This window comes from Caretta caretta, chromosome 3, assembly GCF_965140235.1.
Source record: "Caretta caretta isolate rCarCar2 chromosome 3, rCarCar1.hap1, whole genome shotgun sequence".
NCBI classification, from domain to species: Eukaryota; Metazoa; Chordata; order Testudines; family Cheloniidae; genus Caretta; species Caretta caretta.
The window spans coordinates 205,804,084-205,829,743 of NC_134208.1; the positions used below are offsets into that span (position 1 = coordinate 205,804,084).

General features: G+C 43.3%; 1 protein-coding gene across 3 annotated transcripts in view; it reads left to right on the forward strand.

Annotated features, from left to right (window-relative positions):
• SLC24A3 (solute carrier family 24 member 3) overlaps positions 1-25,660 on the forward strand; it is a 324,638-nt gene that overhangs the window by 216,084 nt on the left and 82,894 nt on the right. For all 3 annotated transcript variants that reach the window (XM_048842455.2, XM_048842456.2, XM_075127266.1), the window contains 3 exons: positions 15,908-15,982; positions 20,805-20,889; positions 23,161-23,264. In XM_048842455.2, coding sequence (XP_048698412.1) covers positions 15,908-15,982; positions 20,805-20,889; positions 23,161-23,264 — 264 coding nt within the window. The remainder of the gene's footprint in view (positions 1-15,907; positions 15,983-20,804; positions 20,890-23,160; positions 23,265-25,660) is intronic.

The following is a 25,660-nucleotide window of genomic DNA, read 5'->3' on the forward strand; positions in this document are numbered from 1 at the left end:
AGTGTCATTGGATGCCTTTTCTACTTCTCCATTGTATCTGCAGTGCGTCCAGATGCAGAGCCTTTCTATAGTGCGAGCCGCTTCTAACCTGAACACAGGAGGGACAGGAGATTAACTTCTCAAAGTCGAGCAGGATCAACACATAATAGCTCACTGTCATGCAGTGAGCCATTACACCACACCTTTTCTATCTCACTCCTGCCATACAAAAGCTGGTCCTGAAAAGGAAAAGGAAAAGATGAGGAAAGACATTAATTACTCGTTGACAGATTATCCCCAATGACGAAAGAGTCAGCACTTCTGGGAGTCTGAGATTCGAAGCACAAACAATGAGTTTGGAAAAACTGTACAAAGATCTGCATATTCAGCTGCAGCTAGTGGGGAGGCATAGCCAAAAGCAGTCTCCCCCACCTCCGCTAACCTAAGCAGAGTTCCTCTGCAGTCAAAGAAGTGGGATTTCCTCTGGCAGCTGCCCTGAGGAAGAATATTCATGAGTTCCAATCACGCTCTTCTTGGCTAGGCCGGCCGTGCCTCTACTAATTACAGCGCTTTTGGTGACAGCAATGTGGCCTCCTTAAAAAATGTAGAGCCTAGATCCTCGTTTGTGCCAGAGCTGTGTTTGGTGCAGATAAGAGAAAGGGAAAAGGAGTCTTTAAGCTGCCTTTGCGCGCCCCCCATTCTTTGGGGCAAGAGTGGGCTGGTTCAGCCTTTGTGGTAAATTAGAGCAACCTTATGGCTGCTCTAAACTATGCTAACCTTGTAACAGCCCCCGAAGGGCTGATATTCTGGATTGGTATCACCAACACCATTTTAGATTTGGCACACGCCCCACGAGGAGTGGTGCAAAGCTGTAGGAATCCCATCATGCCCATTTAATAGGGCCTTGTGGCCTTTCTGAAGCACTGGAGCCATGCAAGGAGGTCTTAGCCTGGGCCAGGATCTGGCTCTATGAGTTTTAGGTTGCATCCAACTAAATACAGGAAATGTCAAGGTAATTTGAGTGTATCTTTATAATTGCTTTCCAAGTTGTGCGGCGCTCTGACGTATCAGTTTTCTACATTTGTATAGTATTGTAGCCTTTGACGCTTTATGTACAGCCTTTTAGTCACTGGTGTTTCATTCTGCTGGCTGGTCATCGACAGGCCCTTTGGCAGAGTGGCACTCAGGGCTACATTGTGACACACACACACACACGGCTCTTCCCATGGGCCTTTTAAATCTTCCCATCTGAGGCTAGTTCCTTCCTTTCCCCCCATACCTGTCAATGTAGGTGATTAAGGAGTCCCCTTTGTTGGCTAGGAGGCAGATGTAGGTTGTTGGAAGTGAAAGTGAATTAAGGGGATAGAATGGAGTTAATGAGTTCTTAGTCCTGACTGACTTTGGCAAGCAGAAATGGGGTGTGGGTAAGTAAAAGAAACTGATACGTCCCTCAGGGACAGAGTATTTCTTCTCTTCCCATATCCTCTTGGAAAAATATCACTGAACACTAGCACATTTTAATACTACTTTGATGGTTTGTTCCTTGTGCTAGGTCTATAAAGCAGCAGTTAATCTTAGAATAAGTACTGTTATGAATAACTGGAAGATATATTGAACAAATATGGTAAATTATAATTCGTAATCAGCGTGCCCAAGAAAACACATTTCAAATAAGATATGTCATCTGCTCCAATGTAGAGGGCCATGATTACTTTTCCTGTCCTTGTGTGTTAGAAGCATGGTTTAGAAAATAATTACTTAATCTGGCATTTGTAATCCTTTTATGCAAAGCATTGTATCTTCATTTTTTAAAATGCCCTTTTAGGGAGGAAAAATGCCAGATAAATACGTTGCCTGTTTAAAGGCTTTAAGACGTGCTGAGCTAAACGTTGCTCAATGAAGATTGACCTGAGCTTAATTTTTTTGGACGTCCTCTGCTATCGTTGCCTCCCCTGTGTGCCTTCTTCTCCAACACCAACCTTGACACTTAATTTCCTTCTTTTCTCCCATTTGCACCCCAGTCCTTGTTTTCATGCCCTTTCCTATCTGTGGTAGGGCCTGAGTCCCAGTTCACCAAGCTATCACCATCTCCTTGTTCAAATACCACCTCAAAACCCACTTCTGTGATGCCCACAAGGACTGAACTTACCATAAATGTTAGGGAAGAAGCAAAGAGATGAAAATCCCTCTCGATTGAATCCAGAGGTGGAGACACTAGTGTCTTGGCTTCTGTGTGTCAAGCTTTCATATCGTATCTGGATCAGTTATTAGCCACCTAGCTCTCATGCAAGCTTCAGTTTTGTGTATGCACTAGGAAAGCTGGGAAGACTGCATTGTCCAGTAAGGAGAGTGGATGCTGCCTTTGATCAATACATTGATGACACTGCAGCCCAAATCATCCCACTATCTGCCTTTACACATTAGCCAGGAGGGACCTTGTGTTACCCCATGCAAGAGAGTTCTCAGGGCACAGAAACAGTTGCCCAGTACCGCCTTATGTTGTCTTCCAACTGCAACTATCTATCCTTGTCTGGTTCTGCCTCTGGGAAAGTCCACACCATGGGGCAAAGCTGATCAGCTACCAGCGAGAGAGCTGTAGGCTTGCTGATGCAGCAGCAAGCCAAGTTTGGGTTGAATGCAAAACCTGAGACCCTCCAGGTCTGCTGTCAGATTTCAAAGCCATGGTGTTTGAGTTGCCCCTATGACAGTGTTTCAGTTTGGGAACCAAATTGTTTTCTGTTCAACCACTCTGTGCTTTATTACACCACAACCGCTGCTTGCTGCTGCCCACTAATTTTAAAAAAGGGGCCAAATCCCAGCCCAAAACAGCATTTCAGCAACACTGAGCTGGTTGTAAGAGAATAATCAGAGTGATGGGTCAAATCTGTTGTGCTGTGCGGGCCCGATCCAATGCTGGTTGAAGTCAGTGAACAGACTCCCATAGTCTTCAGTGCCCTTCAGGTCAGGTCCTGTGTCCCACCACACCTTGCATTGCAGGTAGGCACAATAGCCTGATGTACAAAAAAGGTTAGAGGACACATGGCACTCCATGCTAATTTCCCCACTTTTATAGTTTTATGTCACTACTTTTAATGTTCTTCTAGGCCCTGACCAGGCAAACACTGAAACACATGTGTAAGTTTACTCATGTGAGTAATGCCATTGAAATCTCAGTGCTGTTTTTGGCTGCAATTCTACTCCTTTTAAAAAAAAATCAGTGGGCTGCAGGGATCTGTGTTTTGTATGTTCTAAGTACACTGCTGCTACTTGCATGAGTAAAGTTATGAGCATGCTTCAGAGTTTGCAGGATCAGGCCCTTACTGGTTTTGAGGGCTGCTTTTCTGTACTGAAGGCTGGATGCACTTTCATTCGAAAAGGACACTGACTTTCAACTGCTTCAGTTCAGGATGGAGGGGTGAAACCTTTTTTTGACAGGCATTGCATGGATTCCCCTTGCTGATACTCATGGTCCTGTCTGCATTTGCAAATGATGTAAGTAGAGTTCTCACTTCATTTGGTTTTCATGTAAAGACTCCCACAAGGATTTTCATGCACTTCAGACGGTCAGTTATAAGTACGGTATCTGTCCAGACTAATTGCCGACAGTATCTACTGCATGTAGCACAGAGTATAACAACCTTGTGTGACCTGGAAAAAAAAAAAGCAAAAGCATACAGTAAGTAGAAATTCTGTGCCTCATGTTGAGACAGATGCTGAAATGGACAATTTGCAGAGCTTGTAATGACCTGATTTGCCTTTTAAGTCTTTGCTTTTTCTCAGGATGAGAGCCATGCTACCAAACAATAGTAGACTGTAGGAATCCCAGGCAAGCAAATGGTATCCTGTGCTCTGTGATGAACATACATTATATCAAATATAGACAGCACACTCAATTAAGAGTGATGATGTGTGGATTAGTGCTTCTGGAGGCATTAAAATGCATTTTAAAAGGGAAGATGCCTAGCATGATGGGAGGACCCACTGCAGACTGACTATATGCTGCAAAATGGATAGTAGCAAGACATAAATAGCAGGGCATCTTTTTAGAAAATAAAGTTTCCACGAAGGAGTTATATTTCAATGGAATGTAGGCACTTTCACTCTTAGGCTCCTTTGGAAAGCCCACTTCTTGTTTCTCAACATCCTTTCTATAAAGCATAATGTTTGTGCTTCCCTGTTATTATGATTTATTTGTATTGCAGTAGCAGCACGAGACCCTAGTTAAGGATCATGCCAGGTATATTTGTAAGACCAAATTCTCATTTTTGCACAGGCCCCTTTGCACCCTACTGGCAGTGTAAAGCGTTCTTAAAATGGGCATAAATTTAATTTATGCCCATTTCACAGGCCCAGTATAAAGGGCCCTTAGAGAAAATGATAATCTGGTCCATAGTCTTCAAAATCACCATTTATTATTTTGATACCAAACTCCAGTCTGCCCTCATAGAAATTTTCTGTCTCAACTGTTTTTTTGATGGAAAACTGGGTTTTCGACAAAATGAAAATTTTCATGGAAAGTATTTTTTCCTACAGTAAATGTTGACGTTTCCTTGGAAAGCTGAAAACCAAAAACCTTTTCTGCCAGGTTTTTGATGAAAATTCAAAATGTCTCATGGAAAATGTCAACCTTTTTTTCCAAAAATTTCTACCAAAAAAAATCCATTTGCCGACCAGCCCTACTTCGAGTATCAAAGCCTCAAAGGTGAACAAAGCTGAGTTATCCATTAACTCACTCAGTTTACACTTCATAAGTACAGTAATTATGACTTGAGGGCAAGAGACAAATTCAGCAATGTGAGTGTGTCATCTCAACTCCATTGGGTAGATAGAACCACACCACAGAGACCTGGGTAATAAGGGCACAAACACACAAAGGTAATGGTGAAAAATGCCCTCCTTCTGCTGATGTAAGAAACCTACCTACCTTTGCTTCCTAACCCATCCCAGGAGAATATGGGAATGAAGAGCAAACATCTTTGTAGGCTGGGAACTATGGTGAGATGAAGACTACTGGAAAGAAAATACCATTTCCTCCCTCCTTTCCTGACCATGTGAAGCAAGGGAAGACACAGTAGGATTAAAAGTATGTTTTAAGATAAGACATAAAATTTGAGGCTTGCAGGAAATTCACTCCAAAGATTATACAATCCCAGGCTGGGAATTCCCCTTGAAGGTGCCAATTCAGCGGCAGCATGTGCCAAAGTTTAACTGATTGAGTTCAGTGGGGCTTCTTGTGTGCTTACAGCTAGGTCTGGGCTTGAGTACCTTGCTGAATCAGTCCAAGTAGGGCTCAGAGGTAGCTGCCAGTTCCAGAGACAGCGACAGCTCATTAGCAGGCAATCCAAGAGCCAGCAGAGAGAGACAAGGCCTTGCACAGGTGGTTCCGGCCTACTGCAGTTCCCACCAAATCAATGGTATTTGGAGGCTGAATCCCTCTTACCCATTCTAGGGAGAACAAGGGCAACCTCCACCATGGAGAGCTCCTAGGAAACTCCCCTGAGGGGTTTCTCTTGGAAGTTTCTTCTCCTCCAAAGTTCCAGTCCATGCTGTAACAGTATGTAGCGAAGTCCATGGATTCTGACCCATGCCACGTGACAAAGGCATGGTGACAAGGGAACTGTTTTGGTCTTACACATACCACAGATGTGGATTCTACTGCCCTGACCCTGTTTACAACAAAGTCTTGGTTTGGATTTAAAACTCAACAGATGTGCAGCAGTTTCCTTATAAGTGCAGTCACTACGCAGATGGATGGATATCTGTGCTGCTCCTGATTGGCTAAGGACTGCACACATCCTATTAATGTTTGCTACCAGTAACAAAAGTAACTACTTAAGTAGTAGTTCCCTCACAGCCCTGCTGTGAGGGAAGTAGAGCTGTATTATCCTTATTTCCCTGATGTGAAAACTGAGATACACTTGACTATATTTGAACCCTGTGTCTAATGGCTCCTCCCCTTAAGCTGTGGGAGGGGCCTTCCAATGCTTGCACCCACCCACTCCCAGAATTCAGTGGGTACACTTTACTTCTCTGTGTCTGTTTCCCACCCATCTTTTGACTGTTTAGACTGAATCCAGTTTATAAGCCTACTTATTTGCTTTGTTATAACTTTCTTATCCTCAAATTGACATGACACAATATCAAAAAGGATGGAAGGATGAGAATGCTGCTATTTAGTATCAAGGTTTACAATTCAGATAAATAACTAGAGCTGAGGAGAACAGCCAAGGTTTGTTGAAACCAACAGTTTTATAGTCTTCCAGGCAAGATTTACATTGGCTTTATTTTCATCTAAATTAAAATAACTTTTAAAATGTAGGAGAAAATAATGATCTTTCTGCTATTTGTCTTTCCTTTTTACCAATGTGCCTGCAAAGGAAATTGTATTACTTTTTTATTGGGTGAGTTATCAGAGTCATTAGATTGCTTCCTGAGCCTACGCCATTTTATAATTGAAAATATGTGGATTCTCACATAACAAATAGGCAATTCATTTCTTGCTTATCTCTAGCATTTCTCTCTTGGTTTTTTGCTGGAGTAAAGGTCATGTTTCAGAGGTATTCCCACTTGCCATTTTCCTGCTTGAGTGCCTGCATTAGCATTTCTGCGGTAATGTAGATCAGACAAGGAATTATCATGAAAACATAATAAAATATTTAAAGATATAAAAAGCTATACTGAAAGTTCTTCAGAAAACCTTAGTGCCTTGGTGTCACACATTCTGCATCAAATACTTGAATACTGATCCAAATGTTGGCCTGGATGCCACAAAGACTTATGCATGGTTTTCACCTTCATGCACCATGAACAGACCCAGTGCATAAAGTTAAGTATGTGCGTAAATCTTTGCCTTAGGGCTTTCTTCAGGATTCCTTACTCAGCAAAACTCCCATTACTGTCTAAGTCCCATGAAGGAACTAGCCCTACTGTGATATACTGTTAAAGTCAAGAAATTCAGGCATCTTTGTCCTACAAACAGACACTGACATGTCTAGATGCTTGCCCCATGGTACCTAGTATACTGATGATAATCAAAAGACTTTCATTATTCCTGGTGAACGTCAGTGGGTGCTTTGCCTGAGTAAGATGGGCTGAACGGTGCCTTTGGGGATTTGTCAGTCCAGATTAAAGACGGCTTTTGCAGTCCTGCAAAGCCTATGGCTGTGGGCTTCCCCTAATTTGTGGGACCCAGAAATGTAAATAGGAATCTCAGCTTTCATTAAGAATAAATGTTTTTAGCCATTTTCCCACACTAGTGGCTAGGGTTGAAATCTTGTGAACTTCAGGAAACAGACAAGTTATGATTGTTGTTGTTGTTCACAATCCCAGCACAGCTACCTAGGGCTGAGCTTTGGGTTCTAGAACAACCCTAGCCAGACGTCCCTGGATTTTTGGGAAGGCCACAGATGTACAGTAGTGGGTGGCACTTGTCACCCAAGATATCACTGAGGGCACTTGGGCCACTGCAAGTTGCCTGCCAGCCATCTGCCTATAGCTGAGCCAGCTTCTCTTCTGAGCATCCAGCAGGAGCTCAGGCCAGAAGAAGGGGCAGCTCAGTAGCATGTGAGTAGTATGATTTGCTAGACTGATCCCCAGGGCCGGATTTACACCTTACACGCCCCAAGGCACAGCGCAGGGTTGTATGTAAACTACTATTTAAGTAGTTAATATTTGTAAAAATCGATATCAGTCCTGAACCTCACCAAAATGCATGCTAAGCCCTCCAGTGTCTGAGCCTCTGTTGACTTGGACAATAGTCCCATGCAAAACTTTTCTACATATTGGCACAACCCAACACAAGCAACTGGGCTTACTTCAGCAGTTGTAGCCCACTGGGGATGGGGCCCAAAAGATCCACCTTGCATAAATAAGAACTGACATATCGGGTCAGACCAATGGACCATCTAGCCCAGTGTCTTGTCTTTGGCGGTGGCTAGTACCACAGCTTCAGGAAGAGTGTACAGAACAGGGGAGTTGGAGTGATCCACCCCGACTTCTCCTCCCAGCTTCTGGCAGTCAGAGATTTAGTGTCGTCCCAAGTATGTGGTTGCATCACGGACCATCTTGGCCAATAGCCATTGATGGACCTATTCTCCATGAACTTATCCGGTTCTTTTTTGAACCCAGTAATACTCTTAGCAGTCACAACTTCCCATGGCAATGAGTTCCACAGGTTAGTTGGGTGAAAGAGTACTTACTCTTGTTTGTATTAAACCTGCTGCCTATTTCACCATGTGAACCCTGTTTTTTGTATTGTGGGGAAAGGGTAAATGACACTTTTGATATTCATGATATTATAGACTTCTAAAATATCCACCCTTAGTCACATCTTTTTTAAGAGAACAGTCTTAATCCTTCAAGTCTCTTCTCATGTTGAAACCATACTTTTGATCATATTTGCTGCCCTTCTCTGAAACTTTTCCAGTCTACTATAACCTTCTTGAGATGGGATCACCAGAACTGCACATAGTATTCATGGGGTGGGCAAAAGATGGATTTATTAGTGGCATTATGATATTTTCGGTCTTATTTTCTATTCCTTTCCTAATAGTTCCTAAGATTCTGTTAGCCTTTTTGACCGCTGCTGCATATTGCGCTGAAGTTTTCAGAGAGCTATCCATGGTGACTCCAAGATCTTTTTTGAGTGGTAACAGCTCATTTAGAACTGATCATTATTAAGGCTAAGATTTTGTCATGGTTCTTTTTAGTAAAAGTCACAGACATGTCACGGGTAATAAACAAAAATTTACAGAAGCCATGACCTATCTGTGACTTTTGCTGCTGTGGTTCCATGGTGTCCCCCACCACCATGGTGGCTGGGAGCTGTAGGGTTCCCCCTCTTCCCACGGCAGATGGAAGCTGCAGGGGGGCCCCCCTCTGCCCACAGCGGCGGGGAGCTGCAGGGGGGCCATTTTTTCCTGAAGAGAAGACAGGACAGGACACTCCCAGCCGCTTGCCCAAGGGATCCGTGTGAGGCTGTTGCCCATCACTGGGCCCCCTCAGGAGTCTGTCACCAGAACCTTGCAAGGGGCCCCCTGTCTCCAGTCCCTGGAACCCATGGCTGCCAGCTCCAGAGTCCTGCAGCCCCTGGGGCTGAAGCAGAGAATGTCATGAAGGTCTCTGGAGGCTACAGATTCCATGTCTTCCATAACATAATCGTAGCCTTACTCATTATATACTGTAGTTGGGATTATTTTTTCCCCCACTACATGTTCCATACAGGATGCTTGTTATTATTTAACATTGCTTGTATTAAGGTAGCACCCACAGTGGACTAGGTCCAGGCATACAGTAATTTTGGCACTGCTATAAAGAGCTCACAAGCTAAGAAGGCTGGAGGAAGAAGGATAAAACATACATATTTTTTCCAGGTGGGCCTTGACCTAGTTGGTGAATTTTACAGCAGAAGTGAGCCTTGTGGGAGGACTTAAAAGAAGAGTAGTTGCCCTGTAGATCAGTTCAGAGAGGGCATCCAAGGCATATGGGGTAATGTGGAAGTGTCACAGAGCACAGACTCACCTGGCAGCACCTCCTGCTGGTTGTCTCAGGGAATTAGCATCCAGCCTCCAGAGCGCCTCCTTCAAGCTGGTGTCTCACCCCCTCCTGGACCCCAGTGCCTTTGTCTTGGGTACTGCCCCCTGGCAGTACCCCCACAGTTCTGAGTCTCCCCCTCCCAGGGGAACCCCCACCCACTATCCCCACCTCACTTCAGTCTTGGTCTACTGCCAGTCACCAACTAGCCCCTGCTCCCTGGGGCAGACTGCAGTATAAGCCCTCATCACAGGCAAGGGGGTTTGGACCTGCTGCCCGTGCAACCCCCCATACCTAATAGGCCTTCCCAGGCCTGCAGCTTTCCTAGGTCTGAGCTGCCCTGCTCCCAATCTGGGTACTTTCTCAGCCCTTGCAGCCAGGTCCCTCTCTCTCCAAGCTAGAGAGAGTCTCTCCCAGAACTTCTGGCTCAAAGCCTTTATAGAGCCAGCTGGGCCCTGATTGGGGCGTGGCCCCCAGCTGCCACCACTTCCCCCAATCAGCCGAGGTTTTGCTCCCTTCCCCAGCCCCAGCCCTCTGCAGCGCTTTTCCAACCCCTTCAGGGCTGGAGCGGGTGCTCACCCTGCTACAGGAAGAAAGCATAAAGATGGTTGCAGAAGAGGCAGACAAATAGAATCAGGGTTTGCAATAGGATCAATAAAACACCAACGATCAAAAAGCCAGAGTGCGACTGTCTGACAGATGAATGAATATGCAGAATGTAAGAAGGTCCCTAATAAATGTTAGGCTGCTTGAGTTTGAGTCGCTGCAAATGTTTACAGTAGATAAATAGTGTGAGACAGTGTTTACATTTAAAAATAGTTTTATAAAGGGACCAGATTTTCAGTATTTACAGCAAATTAAAACAGCCTCGTATGCTGTAATTCCTAATGGAGATTTATGTAACTTCATTTGCATCTCTTTAGTAAGATACAGTAAAGGCTCCTAAAAAATATCTTTCTCTGTGACCAGTAATTCTCATTTTGATATGTTTATCTTGAAGAAATACATGATTTTAATATAGATTTTTATTTTATATATATTTTATATATCAGAGGCTCTACCAACAATCCATGTCTAGGTGTAAAATGTTGTCTCATTAAAATTACCCAGAAAACTATAGACAGAGTGAGAGAAGACTTCCAGGATGTGAACTGCACCTACAGAATCAACCAGCCACAGGTTGGAAGGAATTGCTGTTGAATTCCCTGAGAGAACACAAAGCAATCGGTAACGTGCACGTTATGGAACAAGACCTCTTCTAAATTAGAATCATGAGTAAGGTATTGGGTGTCCTAGAAGCAAATAAAGACACCATCAGAATAGTGGCAGTGACCACAGAGGCAACATGTTTTACCAGCTACTGTGGAACGTTGCGTAGGGCCCCCAGTGGCAGGAAGTCCACTGGGGGATTGTTGTGGTGGTTGAAAGCAGATGAAACCTCCCTTTGTGGGAGGTCTGGGGAGCCTAATGGTGGGCAGGGTTTACCCAGGGACAACACATGGGTGCCAGCGTGGCCTGGTTCCCTTGAACCATCTCTGGCGGCAGAGCTCCCCGTCCTGAGCACAGCTGGTGCAGTTGGCGGCCAGGGGGCCAACGCAGCGTGTTCTCTGCTGCATCCTTATTCCTCCACTGTGCTTGTGTTAAATCCCTTGAAAAATAAAACAGCTGTCCGTAGGAGCCAATTGCTTACCGTGGAGGGGCGGTACACTGGTGCCGTGAGAACAATGGCATCTCCCATTCCCAGGGGAGCATGGCACATGGTATTACACACTCTTAAATGGCAACCTCTCGTCCCTTCAGTAGCAGCCAGTGTAAAGCAAGCATTCTGGGAACATTCACGGGGCTGGGAGCCCACATGTGCAACCCGTGGGAGCAGAAGCCCAAAGGCATCACTACTGTCTTCTTCAGGATGGGAAAGGGAAGCTGAGGAGCACAGCGGTACCGAGGCCTGCCCCCTGGCTCAGGAGGGGAGGGACAGCCGAGCATTCCGAGTGCCCCTACTGATTTTGCTGTAGAGAAGGGGAAGAGGCCCACTCCACTTTTATTAGGGGGAGGCGGGAGTGAGCATGTGAGCAGATGGCTGCATACAGTTGTGTGTGCGTGCGTGTGTGTGTGTGTGTGAGTGAGGGGTGGGTGCAGGTGTGATGGATGTGAGGGGGTAGATATGTGGGAGTGGCTGGCTGGGAGTGGCTGCACAGACTGGATGAACACAATAGATTAAATTTGAACTTTCCTATGCAGCAGTTCAGGAACCCTTCATTCAAAACAGCTTCAAAGCAGATATAAAAATCCTGCCTTGACCCTGGAACTAACCTATCAGCTTTGAGGCCCATATTCTTATGTCTGTGAATTTTAGACAGGGGACTACAGTAGGACGTCTAAAGAAAACGTACCTGCAACCTTAATCATGGAGCAGAGTAACATGCACATTTACCTGTGGGAGCATCCTAGCTTCTGTCTCCCAATTCACTTTCAAAGCAGGACGTCAACCATATTGTATTTACTTTGTGTGGGGCAGGGTGAATGAAGAGGCTGGGTGCCAGGGAGAAAGGAGGGGAACCATGGCAGAAGATGAACAGGGAGAGGAGCTGTCAAAAGGATGTTTTCTTTTGATCTAAATCATTCCCAGTCAGCCGATTCACCATCTGATTTTGGCTCCTCTTGGTTTTTAGGGGTCTTTCGTTCCAGTTTGAATATTCAGTTTCAAATGTGCATATTTCAGCTTCAGGGCACCTTCTGTTAACTTGGCAATAGCCAATCCTGGGCTATAAATTCCTCGGCCTTCCTCTCAGTACTTCAGCCCCTGGCTTTAGAGCGTATGCAGCCCATGATACAGTTATTTCATATACAGGCAGTAAGCCCAAGTTACGCTTAAATATGGTCTCTAGAGTTCTTTGGACAGTTCCAAAGTGGATTTCTTTTTCAGTTGAGCATCAACCTAAAATTCTCACTGTCAACAACATAATATATTAAAATGTTGTGGGTTTTTTTCTATATTTCATTCATTTTGTATCTGTTGCTTTCTCCTTGTCATTAAAGATTTCCATTTGCCCAAATCTCTCCTCTTCTCATTTTAAACCGGGCCCTTTTTTCCAGTTAAATATGGGGATTCTTTCCTGACTTCATTTTATTTTATGATCAGCATTTCCTCTTTATAGAAAAGTCTGCTGGCTGAAAAAAGCCAGGGAGAGAACAGGGAGATGGGAAAAGTGGTTAGATCATGTCAGCAGGGCGAGGGAATTGGGAAGGCCTAGTTTAGCCCCCAAACAATTATCAAGCTGTGTGGTTACTGGGTCGTAGGTTTTGTAATGGAAAAAGATGACCAGAAAATAAATATGACTGTGTGTGATCATTTAACTTGCAACGAAGAATGAAGCCAAATGAGGACAAATAATTGACTTTATTCAAACATAATTCCATCAGAATTCCAGACTGATTCCCACAGGTCTCTATTCCACTTCTCTAAAACCACCTTATAAACAACCATCAAAAACCCACAAAGAAACCCTGGGAGGTATAAATTCAGTAAAGAGGCATTTGGGAAATTAATCTATTGTGGCTAATGCTGAATAAAAATGCCACAAACAGCTGTGGTGCTGAAGTTGCACAATTCAGATAAATTAAGTAACTCAATTAACAATCCCTCATATACAGTAGAACCTCAGAGTTACAAACACCTCGGGAATGGAGGTTGTTCGTAACTCTGAACAAAACATCATGGTGGTTTGTTCAAAAGTGTACAACTGAACATTGACTTCATACAGCTTTGAAACTTTACTCTGCAGAAGAAAAATGCTGCTTTACCTTTATTTTTTTTTTTAGTAGTTTACGTTTAACCCAGTACTGTACTGTATTTGCTTTCTTTTGTCTCTGCTGCTGCCTGATTCCGGTTCCAAATGGGGTGTGTGGTTGACTGGTCAGTTCATAACTCTGGTGTTCATAGCTCTGAGGTTCTCCTGTATATAGATATGTGCATCTGAATCCAGTTAACATTAATGACAACACTGTCCACACTCATTTCCTACTGCTTTGGACTGATATGCTGTGTGATGGCACATCCGCGCTTTGTGGCTTGGGGTACGTCTACACAGCAAAGAAAAACCCGCGGCTGGCCTATGCCAGCTGTCTCAGGGTCACAGGGCTCAGGCTATGGGGCTGTTTCATTTCTGTGTAGACTTCCAGGCTCAGGCTGGGGTCCCACAGCCCGAGCACTAGCCCGAATACAAAGTCTACACAGCAATGAAAGAGCCCTGCACAAGCCAGCTGTGGGTTTGTCTTTGCTGTGTAGACGTGCCCTGTGTGTGATGGTGGTGGTTTTTTAAAATACTCTTCTTTCCTTGATACCAGTGGAGAACGATGATCATGACAGCCTGTTCTTAGGTGCTCAGGCCGGTAGAAAAGCTGCACTGAGAACAGTTTGTTGTACCGTTGCACATTCCCTACCCCTGCTGTGGCGCCTACGGCCCTGATCTTGCAAACATGTGTGTGCTTAATTTTAAGTACATGCGTAATCCCACTGGGACAGAATTCTGCACCGCTGAAGTCAATGGGAATTTTGCCAGTAATGTCCATGGTGCAGGATCAGGCCCTTGATACATAAGTGTTTGTACGATTGGGGCCTATGCTTCTTTACCTCTGCACCATGCCTACTCATCACTGGCTCTCTGCAAGCCAGCATCGGCAGTCCTGGTCCAGAAATCAGTCTGCAACACAACACAGTGTGCCACCCCTGGGCCCAGAGCTGGCTATAGCTTTTTTTTATGAGTTCAAACCAGTCTTGTCTTTTTTTTTTTCCTGTGTAGCATTATTTTTACGAGCTATCAAGGGATATGACAGGCAGCACAAAACTTGTAGACTGCTTTGAACTTTGAAACAGCTCAGTCTCACTCCGAGGCTGGAAAGGCAACTGAGGTTGTAATGCCCTCAGCAGAAATGTGAGAAGAAGGGAATCTGGGATACAGTGGTGTGCTCTATGGACCCAGCTGTAAAAAGCATTTATTTCTGGGGATCTGTACTGTTCACTTTCAGACATACCCAGTCAGTTTACTCCATCTGACAGACTATGCATTTAAAAAAAAAAAGTAAAATTGCAGAGAGAGAGAGTTTCTAAGGTTAGGGTGATTTGCTTAATCAAAAAGAAAAGGAGTACTTGTGGCACCTTAGAGACTAACAAATCTATTTGAGCATAAGCTTTCGTGAGCTACAGCTCACTTCATTGGATGCATTCAGTGGTATTTTCCACTGAATGCATCTGATGAAGTGAGCTGTAGCTCACGAAAGCTTATGCTCAAATACATTTGTTAGTCTCTCAGGTGCTACAAGTACTCCTTTTCTTTTTACAGGTACTGTAGTCTGCCAGGAATGAGATCCAGGAGAGAAATGTAGCATCCCAATATACCCTGGGGCTGTTCCGTGGCAGCTGATTGAGACAGACCATTTCCTAATCTCTGTTGGGGATGCCAGGCTTATAAATACAGCATATACCTCATTTTCCACAAAACCTGTAGAGCCAAATTATGACGGACCCTGCATGAGTGCACTAGATGGGGAGAGCAGCCATAATTTGGCTGCAGGCACCCAGAGGAGCACACTAGCTAGATTTGGGGAGAGGACTCTGCCTTCCCTCTTGTGTCTCCCTCCCCATTCCACACTGGGAGAAGCCCTGGCTAACCCGTCACCCAGGGAGTCTTGCACCTCACTGCTCTGACCTCAGCTCCACTGGGTGCATAAGGCTTTGCAAAAGCATAATAAGCCAGATCCTTAACTGAATGATTTAAACCAGCTGGGGATCTGCTCCTGTGCTGCATGGCCCTGCGTCTCCCCAACTCAGTTCAGATCCCAAGGAGCCATAGTGGGCCCTATGATTTTAGTTAACATTAAAATGATGAATTTACATCTTTTCCAGCCACTCATTTGTGGGGGCGGGGAGGGGAGTTCTTTCTAAGACTAGCATTACTTTGGATTAAATAAAGTCCTAGGATTAGAATTCTAGGTATCATTCCAGGGAGTCTAAGCACAAACACACTTCTTTGCTCTGCACTGAAGCATTAGCAATTGAAAACCCCTTCTGGAGAGTTCAGTTTTTCATGGAACACACTTATACTTTAAAAAAAACCTCAAATTTATGGAAAAGGAGGATAAAGGAGATATTGAATGTGTTTAAGCAACATCTAGAGAACTTAAAAGAATCATTTGTCACTGTCTGATACTAAGTGACGGTGGCACTTGATAACTTGTAAGAGTTTTGGATAAATACTTCATGATCCTTCCATAAACTACTAGATGTCCCATAAATTGCTGTAGCAATAGAATTTAAAAATCCAAGTTCAAGTGGGACATTACAATTTGTGTCTTTCCCTGGCACCTTCTAAACTCAATGTTATGTTTTCTCTTTCAGGCCATGTATATGTTCTACGCTTTGGCAATTGTCTGTGATGATTTCTTTGTCCCTTCATTGGAAAAGATTAGTGAAGTAAGTATTTGTAGATATTTCTTGCATGTCACTTTAGTAGCAATTTCCCTTGAAAACCTCAAGATGTGTCCATAGTAGATAGCATTATATTACAGTTTCTCATTTGGGTTTTTTTTTTTTAAATTTAATGGGTAAGAAAACAGATGTTGTGTTTACATTGATTTATAATATCGCGTAAATGATTGGTTCCACTTTGTGCATTTCTGTTACGGGCGCCTGCGTGTGCATTTCTTAGTGGACAAATAATATTTGTAGGGTACCCTTATAAAGCTTGTGATTGCCACTTCAATAACAATAAGAACAGTTATATCTGCAGAGCACCCCTCTCTTTAGCAAATAAAGCATAAATACTATGTAGTTAAAAACATACCTTAAGAAATACCCAGGAAAAACGGTCTTGTGGTTAAGTTGCTCAATTGGGACTCAGAAGTTCAGTTCCTGGCTCTGTAACAAACTTCTTGTGAGAGATCTTGGGCAAGTCACTTACCCTTTCTGTGCCCCACAGGTTATTGACGTTTCTTCTCTCCCAACATTTGGTTGTCTTATCTATTTAATTTACAAGCTCTTCAAGGCAGGGACTGTCCCTTAGTACATGTTTGTTCAGCATCTTGCAAAATGCGTTCCCAGTTTTGGCTGTGACCTCTAAGTGCTACTGAAATAAAAATTATAGTAATACATTTCTAAAAATACAATATAGCATACTGTAATTCTGACAAAGATGGCCAACAATTGCATATTTTTAACCTTCTGATGAAAAATATCTGTTTGAGCCTGGATTACATTAAAATAGAAATTTTTCCAGTAAAGCTAAATTTTAAAATTTGCAAAATTACAGTTCTTCCAGCTTCTTAAACTTCTGCACTCTAAATTCTGAGAAACTTCCTGTAAATCATTCCATCAGCTGCACTGGCCAATTCTTGGGGGGAAAATGAGAGAAATTAAGATGTACCTTGACTTTGACATGAAAATGTTGATCCACTGGATACTTCCAAGTTTCAAATGATGTTTTAAACCCTCTCTACATCACATTGGATCAAACAGGTCACCCAAAGGGGCAGAGTTTGGCCAAAAGAGGACTATTTTGGTCCTACACACACCACAAATATGGATTCTACTGCCCTGACATTGATTTCAACAAAGTCTTGGTTTGGATTTAAAATTCAACAGACATGCAGCAGTCTCCTTATCTGTGCAGTCACTGGGCAGATGGAGGGATATCTGTGCTCCTCCTGCTTGGCTAAGAATTGCACACATTCTGTTACTTTTGCTACCTTGGTCCCCACCCCAACCAGCTTCTCTGCTCCACCCACCTGCTGTCTTGTCTTTAAACTGTGAGATCTTTGGGGCAGGGCCTTTCATTTTCTATGTTTTACAGCACCTAGCATTGGGAGCCCTGAGCTCGCCGGCCTGTACACGCTACTGCAATATGAATGTATAATAACCATAATGATTAATGGTAAAAATTCTGCTGAGTGCATGTCACAATGCAGACTTCAGTTTAAAACACTGGGCCAGATCCTCAGCTGATATAAATTAGGAGCTATGGTTGATTTACATTAGCTAAGGCTCTGATCCCTTATTTGGATTTCAGACCTCCCTGCAAGATTCTAATTCCATTATAAATTGTTCAGCAGCAAGAAAAGCTGCTCTCACACATTTCAAGCAATTGCAAAGGAAACTGTCCCCATTTGGGTCAGGCCAGCGGGATGAAATTTTAGAAGATAAGGAGTTCTTCCCAGCCTGAATAAACACAGAAAGATAATTATTTGTTGAGCGTGGGCAGTATTTTTGAAGTGTCTTCAAATCTTTCCCAAAGCCAATTCCATGCTACGAAATCTGTGCAGCAGGTAGAAAATACAGATTGGTTTTGCCACTTAGAGATCTTTGTCAATTGGGAAAGACACCTGCAGATCTCCCCTGATGGCAGAACCACAATTATCCATCTTCCTGAAAACAGAGCTGCTCCTGAGCTGGGGGAGGAGGTGTGGGAGGTTAGTTGAAAAATCATTTCTATCTGACAGCTCTGATGGAAGCTGACTCATAAACTGTACTGGTGTTTCTGGTTCATCGGAATACAGCACAGCCTTGTCTCAGCGAAAAACATATGGATGATCAAAGGGGTGACTGGGCAACTGATCCATGCCAGAGATACAGTTGTGGTGCAGAGAAGAGGGAGTGTGGTTAAACAAGTATTAGATAAATGTGATCATACTGCAGACCATAGCAATGTGATATAGGTTAACAACACATGTTAACCATGATTATCCAAAGATGCATCAATTTTCTCAAAAACATAAGTGGTTTTTTTTCAATATATTTGTTCTCAGCTCAAAGGTGACCTTTTTGGGACACAAAGTCCTTTCTTTCCGATGACCTCAAGCTGTTCTCGAGTTCTGTGACAGTGAAAGAAATACATGATCCTCTTTTCAGAGTTGCTCCAACTTATTTTTTTGTCTTAATCTGAAATGACTTGTCTTAAAAACTTCCAACTTGCATGGTCATAGCCTTCAGTGTTAGCATTCAGATGTTCATGGGAAAGCGACCCAGCTAACTTGGGAAGGGTCTCTACTGCCTTTTCTCCTGGCCCCCTTGTCTGCCTTTTTCAGACTAAAGGGGAAATAGTTTGATCACACTTTCGGATAACATCTGGTGCTGGATTCTGCTGCCCTTCCCCACACAAAGTAACTGTCTACTCCACAAGAAGTCCCGTTGAAATCAATAGGGAGGCTTTGAGAGCCGGGGATTATTCAATATCACTAAAGGTGACAGATGTGCAACCCTACTGGGTGACATGGTATGCTTGGTATATTTTTAGTAGGTTCTCTCACTTGTTAACTTGCAAAATTCTGTCATTGGAAAGAGGTCTCACTGTCATTTGGTCACATTAGGGAAGTTCTATTGCCTAGGAGCTTGTAAGCACTTGGCAATTGACAGTCCACAATAGCACCTCATGTGGACATGCTTATTCCAGAATAAGAATGGCTTTTTCGGTTTAGTTTAATCAGAATTGGAAGTGTATTAATATTAGGGTTATAATAGCATATACAGGCCCCAACTGATATTACTGTGGAATAGATTTTTACCTCCTTTTCCGTGTCTTTGGACTACCCAGCTTGTCATGACCATTTGAATACATTGTCTCAGATTTCTGTCCCAGGGAAGCCACTGTTATAATAATCTGTCTTTAGGAAGTACGAACTCAAGCATAACCCTTGACTGATTATCCCTCCTCCGCAGGTATCAGCAGGGTACAGGCTGTATGTGATACAATGCCTGCATCTGTGTTTCCACTGAGCCTGGTGCAGCAGAAACTAGCCCTTTGGGAGATCTGCCTTTGATCCTAGATATGTCTTTCCCAATATTTTTAGTCCGGGTTAGATCACTTTCAGAAAATCTTTTTGTTCAATCAATTTGTCACGTTATTATGACAATATAACACTTTTAAGCTTCCTGCCTCCCATGGAGGCCAGACTCTGCCCACCCACCTCCTCTTCCATTGCCCCCCCATATTATATATGAAAGACTGTATGATTAGCATGTGATGGGGGCAGAGTTAAGGGTATCTGGCACCCTTGTGAGAAAATGAAGCTGTGATTGAACTGTTAACTGAGGATTCGATTGCTTGTTCTGCATTTTTTTTTTTGCAGAGTAAATTAACTCTCTACCTTATCTTTGCATATACATAGTTTGCTGAGGTTAATATTTATGAAGAACCCTCAGAGATTCTTGTGGTAAAAATACAATGCACCAAGGGATTCTTTTCAGGTTTCAGTGGGAATTAATGGAAGATAGAGGAAAAGTGTTTAGCGCGCCTGTCAGCTGGCTTGCTGTTTGTTGTTTTGAACAACCAATGCTGTCTGAAAAGCATTTCCTTCACATCCCACTGCCCCTCGTTCCACTGCTGACCCATAGCCAGGCACGGCAGCTTACGTGTTTGGGTCTGTTTTGTGTAGAAACAAGGTAGCGGTTTGCAGCCGTATTGGAAGGGGGTCACTTTCTAGCTTCTTCGCATAAACCAATGGGAGGTGTCAGATGGTCCCGTTGGTTTCAGTAGCTTGGTCCCATTTACTGAGCTGTCGCTCGCACCAATGGAATGGTGGGACTGCAGAAAGCATATAGGAAATAGTTAACTAAGCAGATATTTGAAAAAGGGTTATACCAATGAAATATGTACACAGTCGTGAGTGCTTTTCCTCTCAGGAAATAATGTTTCACATAAGAACAACCTCCGTCTGTCTATAGCGATGAAGGCTAGAAGTGGGCTTTGGGGTTTCTTAGAGCTAAAAGAAATTTGGTAAGTATGCGTATTTTAAGAGAATGCCAGTCCCTGATTATCAGTGGAGATTTTTAGCTGCTGCTGGGTAAATCCCATACAGGGAAGTTAGCACCTTGGGTCTGGGGTAATCACACCCTTACGTACTCCACAGAGCACATGGGCAAGAACTTGGCTTCATCCCCCAGCCCCCACCACGTACTGGCCAGAGTAGGTGAGACAACATGTGTATGGGGAGGAATTGTGACTCAGAGGGGCGTCATCATGCCTCCTGGGGTGTTGCAGCTAATATACCTTGCCCTGCACAGGGCAGTGCCCAAAGGAACAATCTAGCCCTCTGTAAATTGAGATCAGAAGGCACAACCATCTTGCTTTATTAGGTTGAGAATGCAATATTTCCCCAAGGTAACTAATGCCTCTCTGTCCTGTTGGTTCGTCCCTTCTTTCCATTTAAGCATATCAGCAATGTCCTGCTCAGACAGACATTAACTTTTTCTGTTGAATTCCTTCTCACGTGCCAGTGTTATAATTTCATTTGTTTCTTTGCAGCGCTTGCATCTTAGTGAAGACGTGGCTGGGGCAACTTTCATGGCAGCTGGAAGCTCCGCTCCTGAGTTGTTTACATCTGTTATAGGTAACTAACTAACCAGCCATTTCTTCTTTAAACAGTTTTTAAAGGCATTAAGTACAGCTGGAGTTGCCAAATGACTCTAAGAGTTGTAATAACTCTTAACCTGTTCTCTCATGGACGCATGGAAGATTAATTGTGGTAAATCCTTATTAAGTCTAGGAGCTATATGTATAATCTCCCGGTGTGGATGAAAGAACAAACTCCTGAATTTCTGTTTTTATGTACAGTGTGCGTCACCAAGCATAATCCAGGCTCTGTGCACTGTGAATAGATTAACACGCTGCTAAATTGTACCAACACACACACAATGGCCATGTTTGTGTCCATTACAGATGATGAAGCACAGTTCGAGAATGGGCCAATCCCATCTACGCTGCAAGACAGAACGATGTTTTTAACTGTGTCAAGAGGCTACGTAGCTTGATTACAGTGTAGATAGAAATTTGAGTGCAGATCGGCGGGGGGGTTATGGTTGGTCTTGTTTCGGATGAGGCGCTGGAGCACAGGGGTGTAGGTGTGTGCACAGGTGATCTATGCAAGCAGCTCTCCCGCATGTCCAACCAGCCCCTCCTTCTCTTCCAAGAAAGTGGTGAGAAATTCCCGACCCTCTCTGTAACACATACAAGGGCATGCCATTAGGGCTGGTGGAGGCTGCTGGCTTGTGAAGCTGTGGATTCAAAACCTTCATAGGGAGAGATTAGTTGAGAGCTTTAAAAAATTGTCCTTCATCCCACCAGAAGGCTCAGTTTAGGAGAGAAGGATGCGTAGCCATATTGCTTAAGGCACTGCTGGAAGGTGCTCAGATACTACCTTGATGAGCACGGTGTAGAACAGAGGATCTGAGGGCTCCCTCACAGAAGCACTCTGCTTATGGGGGGGCAGAATAGAGGGCTATCCTATTGCAGCAATGCTCAAGAGTGAGGGGCTTCTTTCTTCTACACAATTGGTTCAGAATCGGCAGAACCTGCTCATTTCAACCAAGTTTCACGACTGCTGTTGTTAGCACGGTCCTAGCAGTGGTTCCTTTGACCACTGGGGACAGGGATTTTGATCTGAGAATCATGCTATAAACAGCCTGGACTGAGGGAAGTGTGTAGCCCTCTTTATACCCATCTGTGCAGCAAGAGAGTAATTAACCACTGGCGCAACTTACCAAAGGTTGTGGCAGAGTCTCCATCACTGAAAATATTTTAATCAAGATTGGATGTTTCTCTAAAAGATCTGCTCTCATTCAACCACAGCTGTTGGACTTGAAACTGGAATTCATTCAGGGAAGTGCTATGGCCTGCATTATACACTACATGATCCCTTCTGGATCTTAAAATCTGTTCACCTAAAATTGACCAAAATGGGGACCGTGCTATCCTAAAAGGGTAAGATGGTTTCAGCATGATTTGGCTGTGCAGGTGGGACCATGTTCCAACATGGTCAGGTCACTACTTTGTTAGAACACAGTCCCCGGCTTGGTAGAAAGAGCCCCTTGTGTAGCATGGTTCTGAGGGGAAAAAATCCCAGGCCACAATGGTCAGGGAAACTCTTCCAGACCCCTGCTAGCAACAGCTGAATTTCAACAGCCTTGTAGCAAGCAGGTGACGTTAGCTGGTTATTTTTTATTCGCTGACATTTATTTCTATGGTACCCATTACTGTAGCACTTTTGATAACACATTCTTACTAATCCTATCAAAGAGCCAGATTGTGCCTCCTTATTCACCCTTTAACTTTCCTCCACAAGTTGTCCTATTAAATTTGAGTCAAAGTGGCAGAATCAGGCAAATGACTACAATAGAACCTCAGAGTTATGAACACCAGTTACATACTTACCGATCAACCGCACACCTCATTTGGAACTGGAAGTATGCAATCAGGCAGCAGCAGAGACTAAAATAAAAAAAAAATTCAAAGACAGTACAGAACTAAACTAAACTAAATTACTAAAAAAATAAAGGGAAAGTTTAAAAAAAGATTGGACAAGGTAAGGAAACTGTGTCTGTGCTTGTTTCATTTAAATTAAGATGGTTAAAAGCAGCATTTTTCTTCTGCATAGTAAAGTTTCAAAGCTGTATTAAGTCATTATTCAGTTGTCATAAACTTTTGAAAGAACAACCATAATGTTTGTTCAGAGTTATGAACATTTTAGGGTTACGAACAACCTCCATTCCTGAGGTGTTTGTAACTCTGAAGTTCTACTGTATACAGCAGCGGGGTGCAGTTTTTTGGAGTAGGATCCCTGTTCTTTCCGACTTACACGGTTTGCCTTGAACTTGTGTTTCAGGTGTTTTTATCACAAAAGGAGACGTAGGAGTCGGAACCATCGTTGGCTCTGCCGTATTCAACATTCTCTGTATAATCGGTGTGTGTGGCCTTTTCGCAGGACAGGTAAGAGCAACTAACGAGTTCCACAAGGTTCTTAGTTCCATTGGTTCTCCATATAGCCCAGCAAAATACCAGTGCAAGTCAGCAGTTCATGCAGACTGAGGTTTCCATTCATGGCAGGGGGGAAGATATGGGTGTGCAAAATACAGGGGAGCTTTATTTAATTGGGGGACTGAAGACAGCTTTGGGGACAACAGCAACAGCGTGGAAGGGAGCTGCGAGTAAGCAATACTGCTGCCGAAGTAGTTGGTTCAGAAATAAATGAGGGCGAAGGGAGGAAAAGCTACATTTATTGGAAGTTTTGAGTCTCGACTTTAGCGGAAGGAACAGCAGGTCTGAAGACCATTCTCCAGCATCATGTGAAAAGAAAAAAAGAAATAGGGTGCAAGTGAGACATATTTTAGGGCTTGAGCTTGCACTCGTTGAACTCAGTGACCCACAGAAATATGACATCCTTCCCTTCTTCCCTGTTTTCACTCTTATTTACATTCTTCCCCCACTTTCCCTTCATTTAGTGCAGGCTAATTGAGGCTTCTCTGTCACCAGCTGTGACATGACTGAATGAGTAGCCAGTAAGGTCTTTGAGGTTTGGTTGCAGATAACTTTTGTGTTTCTCACCATTTCATACAAAGATATTGATAACCCCATCCTGTGTGTCAGATCCTAGTTGCTAAAACAAATCTGAAGTTATAGAAGGAATGCAGCAAATGAGATGAAAATATCTTACAAACAACATCTTATAAGCAGCTGCATGTCAGCTGTATTGCCATCTTAGATGACAGCTGCAAACACTGGGAAAGTTTATGGCAGAGAGGACAGGGCTTTATCAGCCGTAAGACCTTGCCTATGGAATGCAATCCCACCAGAAATAAATGAGCGCAGATATCACCTCTTTCAGATCAGAGGGGAAGAAACGTCTCTTCCCACAGCAACAAGAGCACAATGGCCTTGCAGCACCTCACTCCAGTTAAATTAATAATAATTTAAAAGAATGTCTTGTTCTTTTCATACAATCAGACCTTGTACTCAACGGGTGGAAAGGAAAACACCATTGGGCCAGATCCTCAAGTGGTGTAAATCGCCATATCTCTGTAGAAGTCCATGGAGCTAGGCTGTTTTATGCCAGCTAAGGACCTGGCCATATGGTCTTGACAGAGTTTTCTTCTGTTTTGTCCCACGAAGGATGGTGGTGGCTGCACTATAAAAACCTAGACAGATTCAATTCAGACTTTATGAAACAGGTTTCAGATCATTAAGGGGGTTGGAAATATTATACGTAGGCAACCCTATGGTTTCATTTTAAAAATGCTTCTTAAATCTGACATTCTTCCCTGGCTCAAGACAAGAGTAATTTCCTACCTGCTCCTCTGTCATTCTGGCAGTTGCAGGTGGCAATGCCTGTTGTTAAGTTGCCTGACATTTTCCATTACAAGTCCCTGTTTTCAGTTGCTTATAACATTTCCAAACATTAACCATTTGGGTTGAAAATTTCCATGTTGGGTATCTGCTTCAGGCTAATTTTTTACTTATTTTACTTATGTTTTTAATTTAAACAAAAACAGCCATTTTTGAGAATGAGATAGGGGCACAATAGATTGTGCCCACCTTAAAAAAAATGTACAGCTTTTTCACTGAGAAGCGCTAGTGCCCCCATGTTTTAAATGCTTTGTGCATGTCAGACTACCTACAATTTCCTGAATTATCCATCCGAACTTAAAGTAATTATGTTGTGAAATTTGAGTTCCTGTCTGAATTAGACAGGTGATTGACTCTGTGTAATTAAATATCTGAGTATTGCAGTTTGCAGAAATGCCAAATATTTTCATGTTCTTTAAGGTGGTCTTTGAAATGTCACTGTATGATCCTGTATATAAATGGGAAGTGAAGAACGATAGTGCAGGCAATATAAGGCAATGGGTCAATTAACTCTGAAAGACCAGACAGGGAGAAGGGGATTGGATATCTGGATCAGTACGAGAAAGTGAGCAAGGAGTTTGAGTTTTCACCAGAAAGTTTGGAATCCAGCTTTTATCATTTTTTTTCAAGATGAAACTGGATATTTTCACTATTAGAAAGATTTTGTGGATAAGCTGTGCAGCTGGCATGTTCTGTAGATGGATTCCCTGAAGGAACATGCAGTTTAAAGCTCGCTATGTGTACTCAGTGTTTAAGTGGCACCATTGTAACTCGTACTGTGAAAGCCCATATGATTCAGGCCAATTATTAATTACCAAAGCTTTCCCAGGGCATTGAGCAATGTTCCCTGGAGGTGTTCTCTTTTAATCAGTAGGAATTTTTCTGAGTCAGGTTGCCATGAACAACATTCAAACGGATGGAGATTAACTGTGCAACACGATGACCTAGGAACAACCAAATATTTCTTCTCACTGTATTTCCTG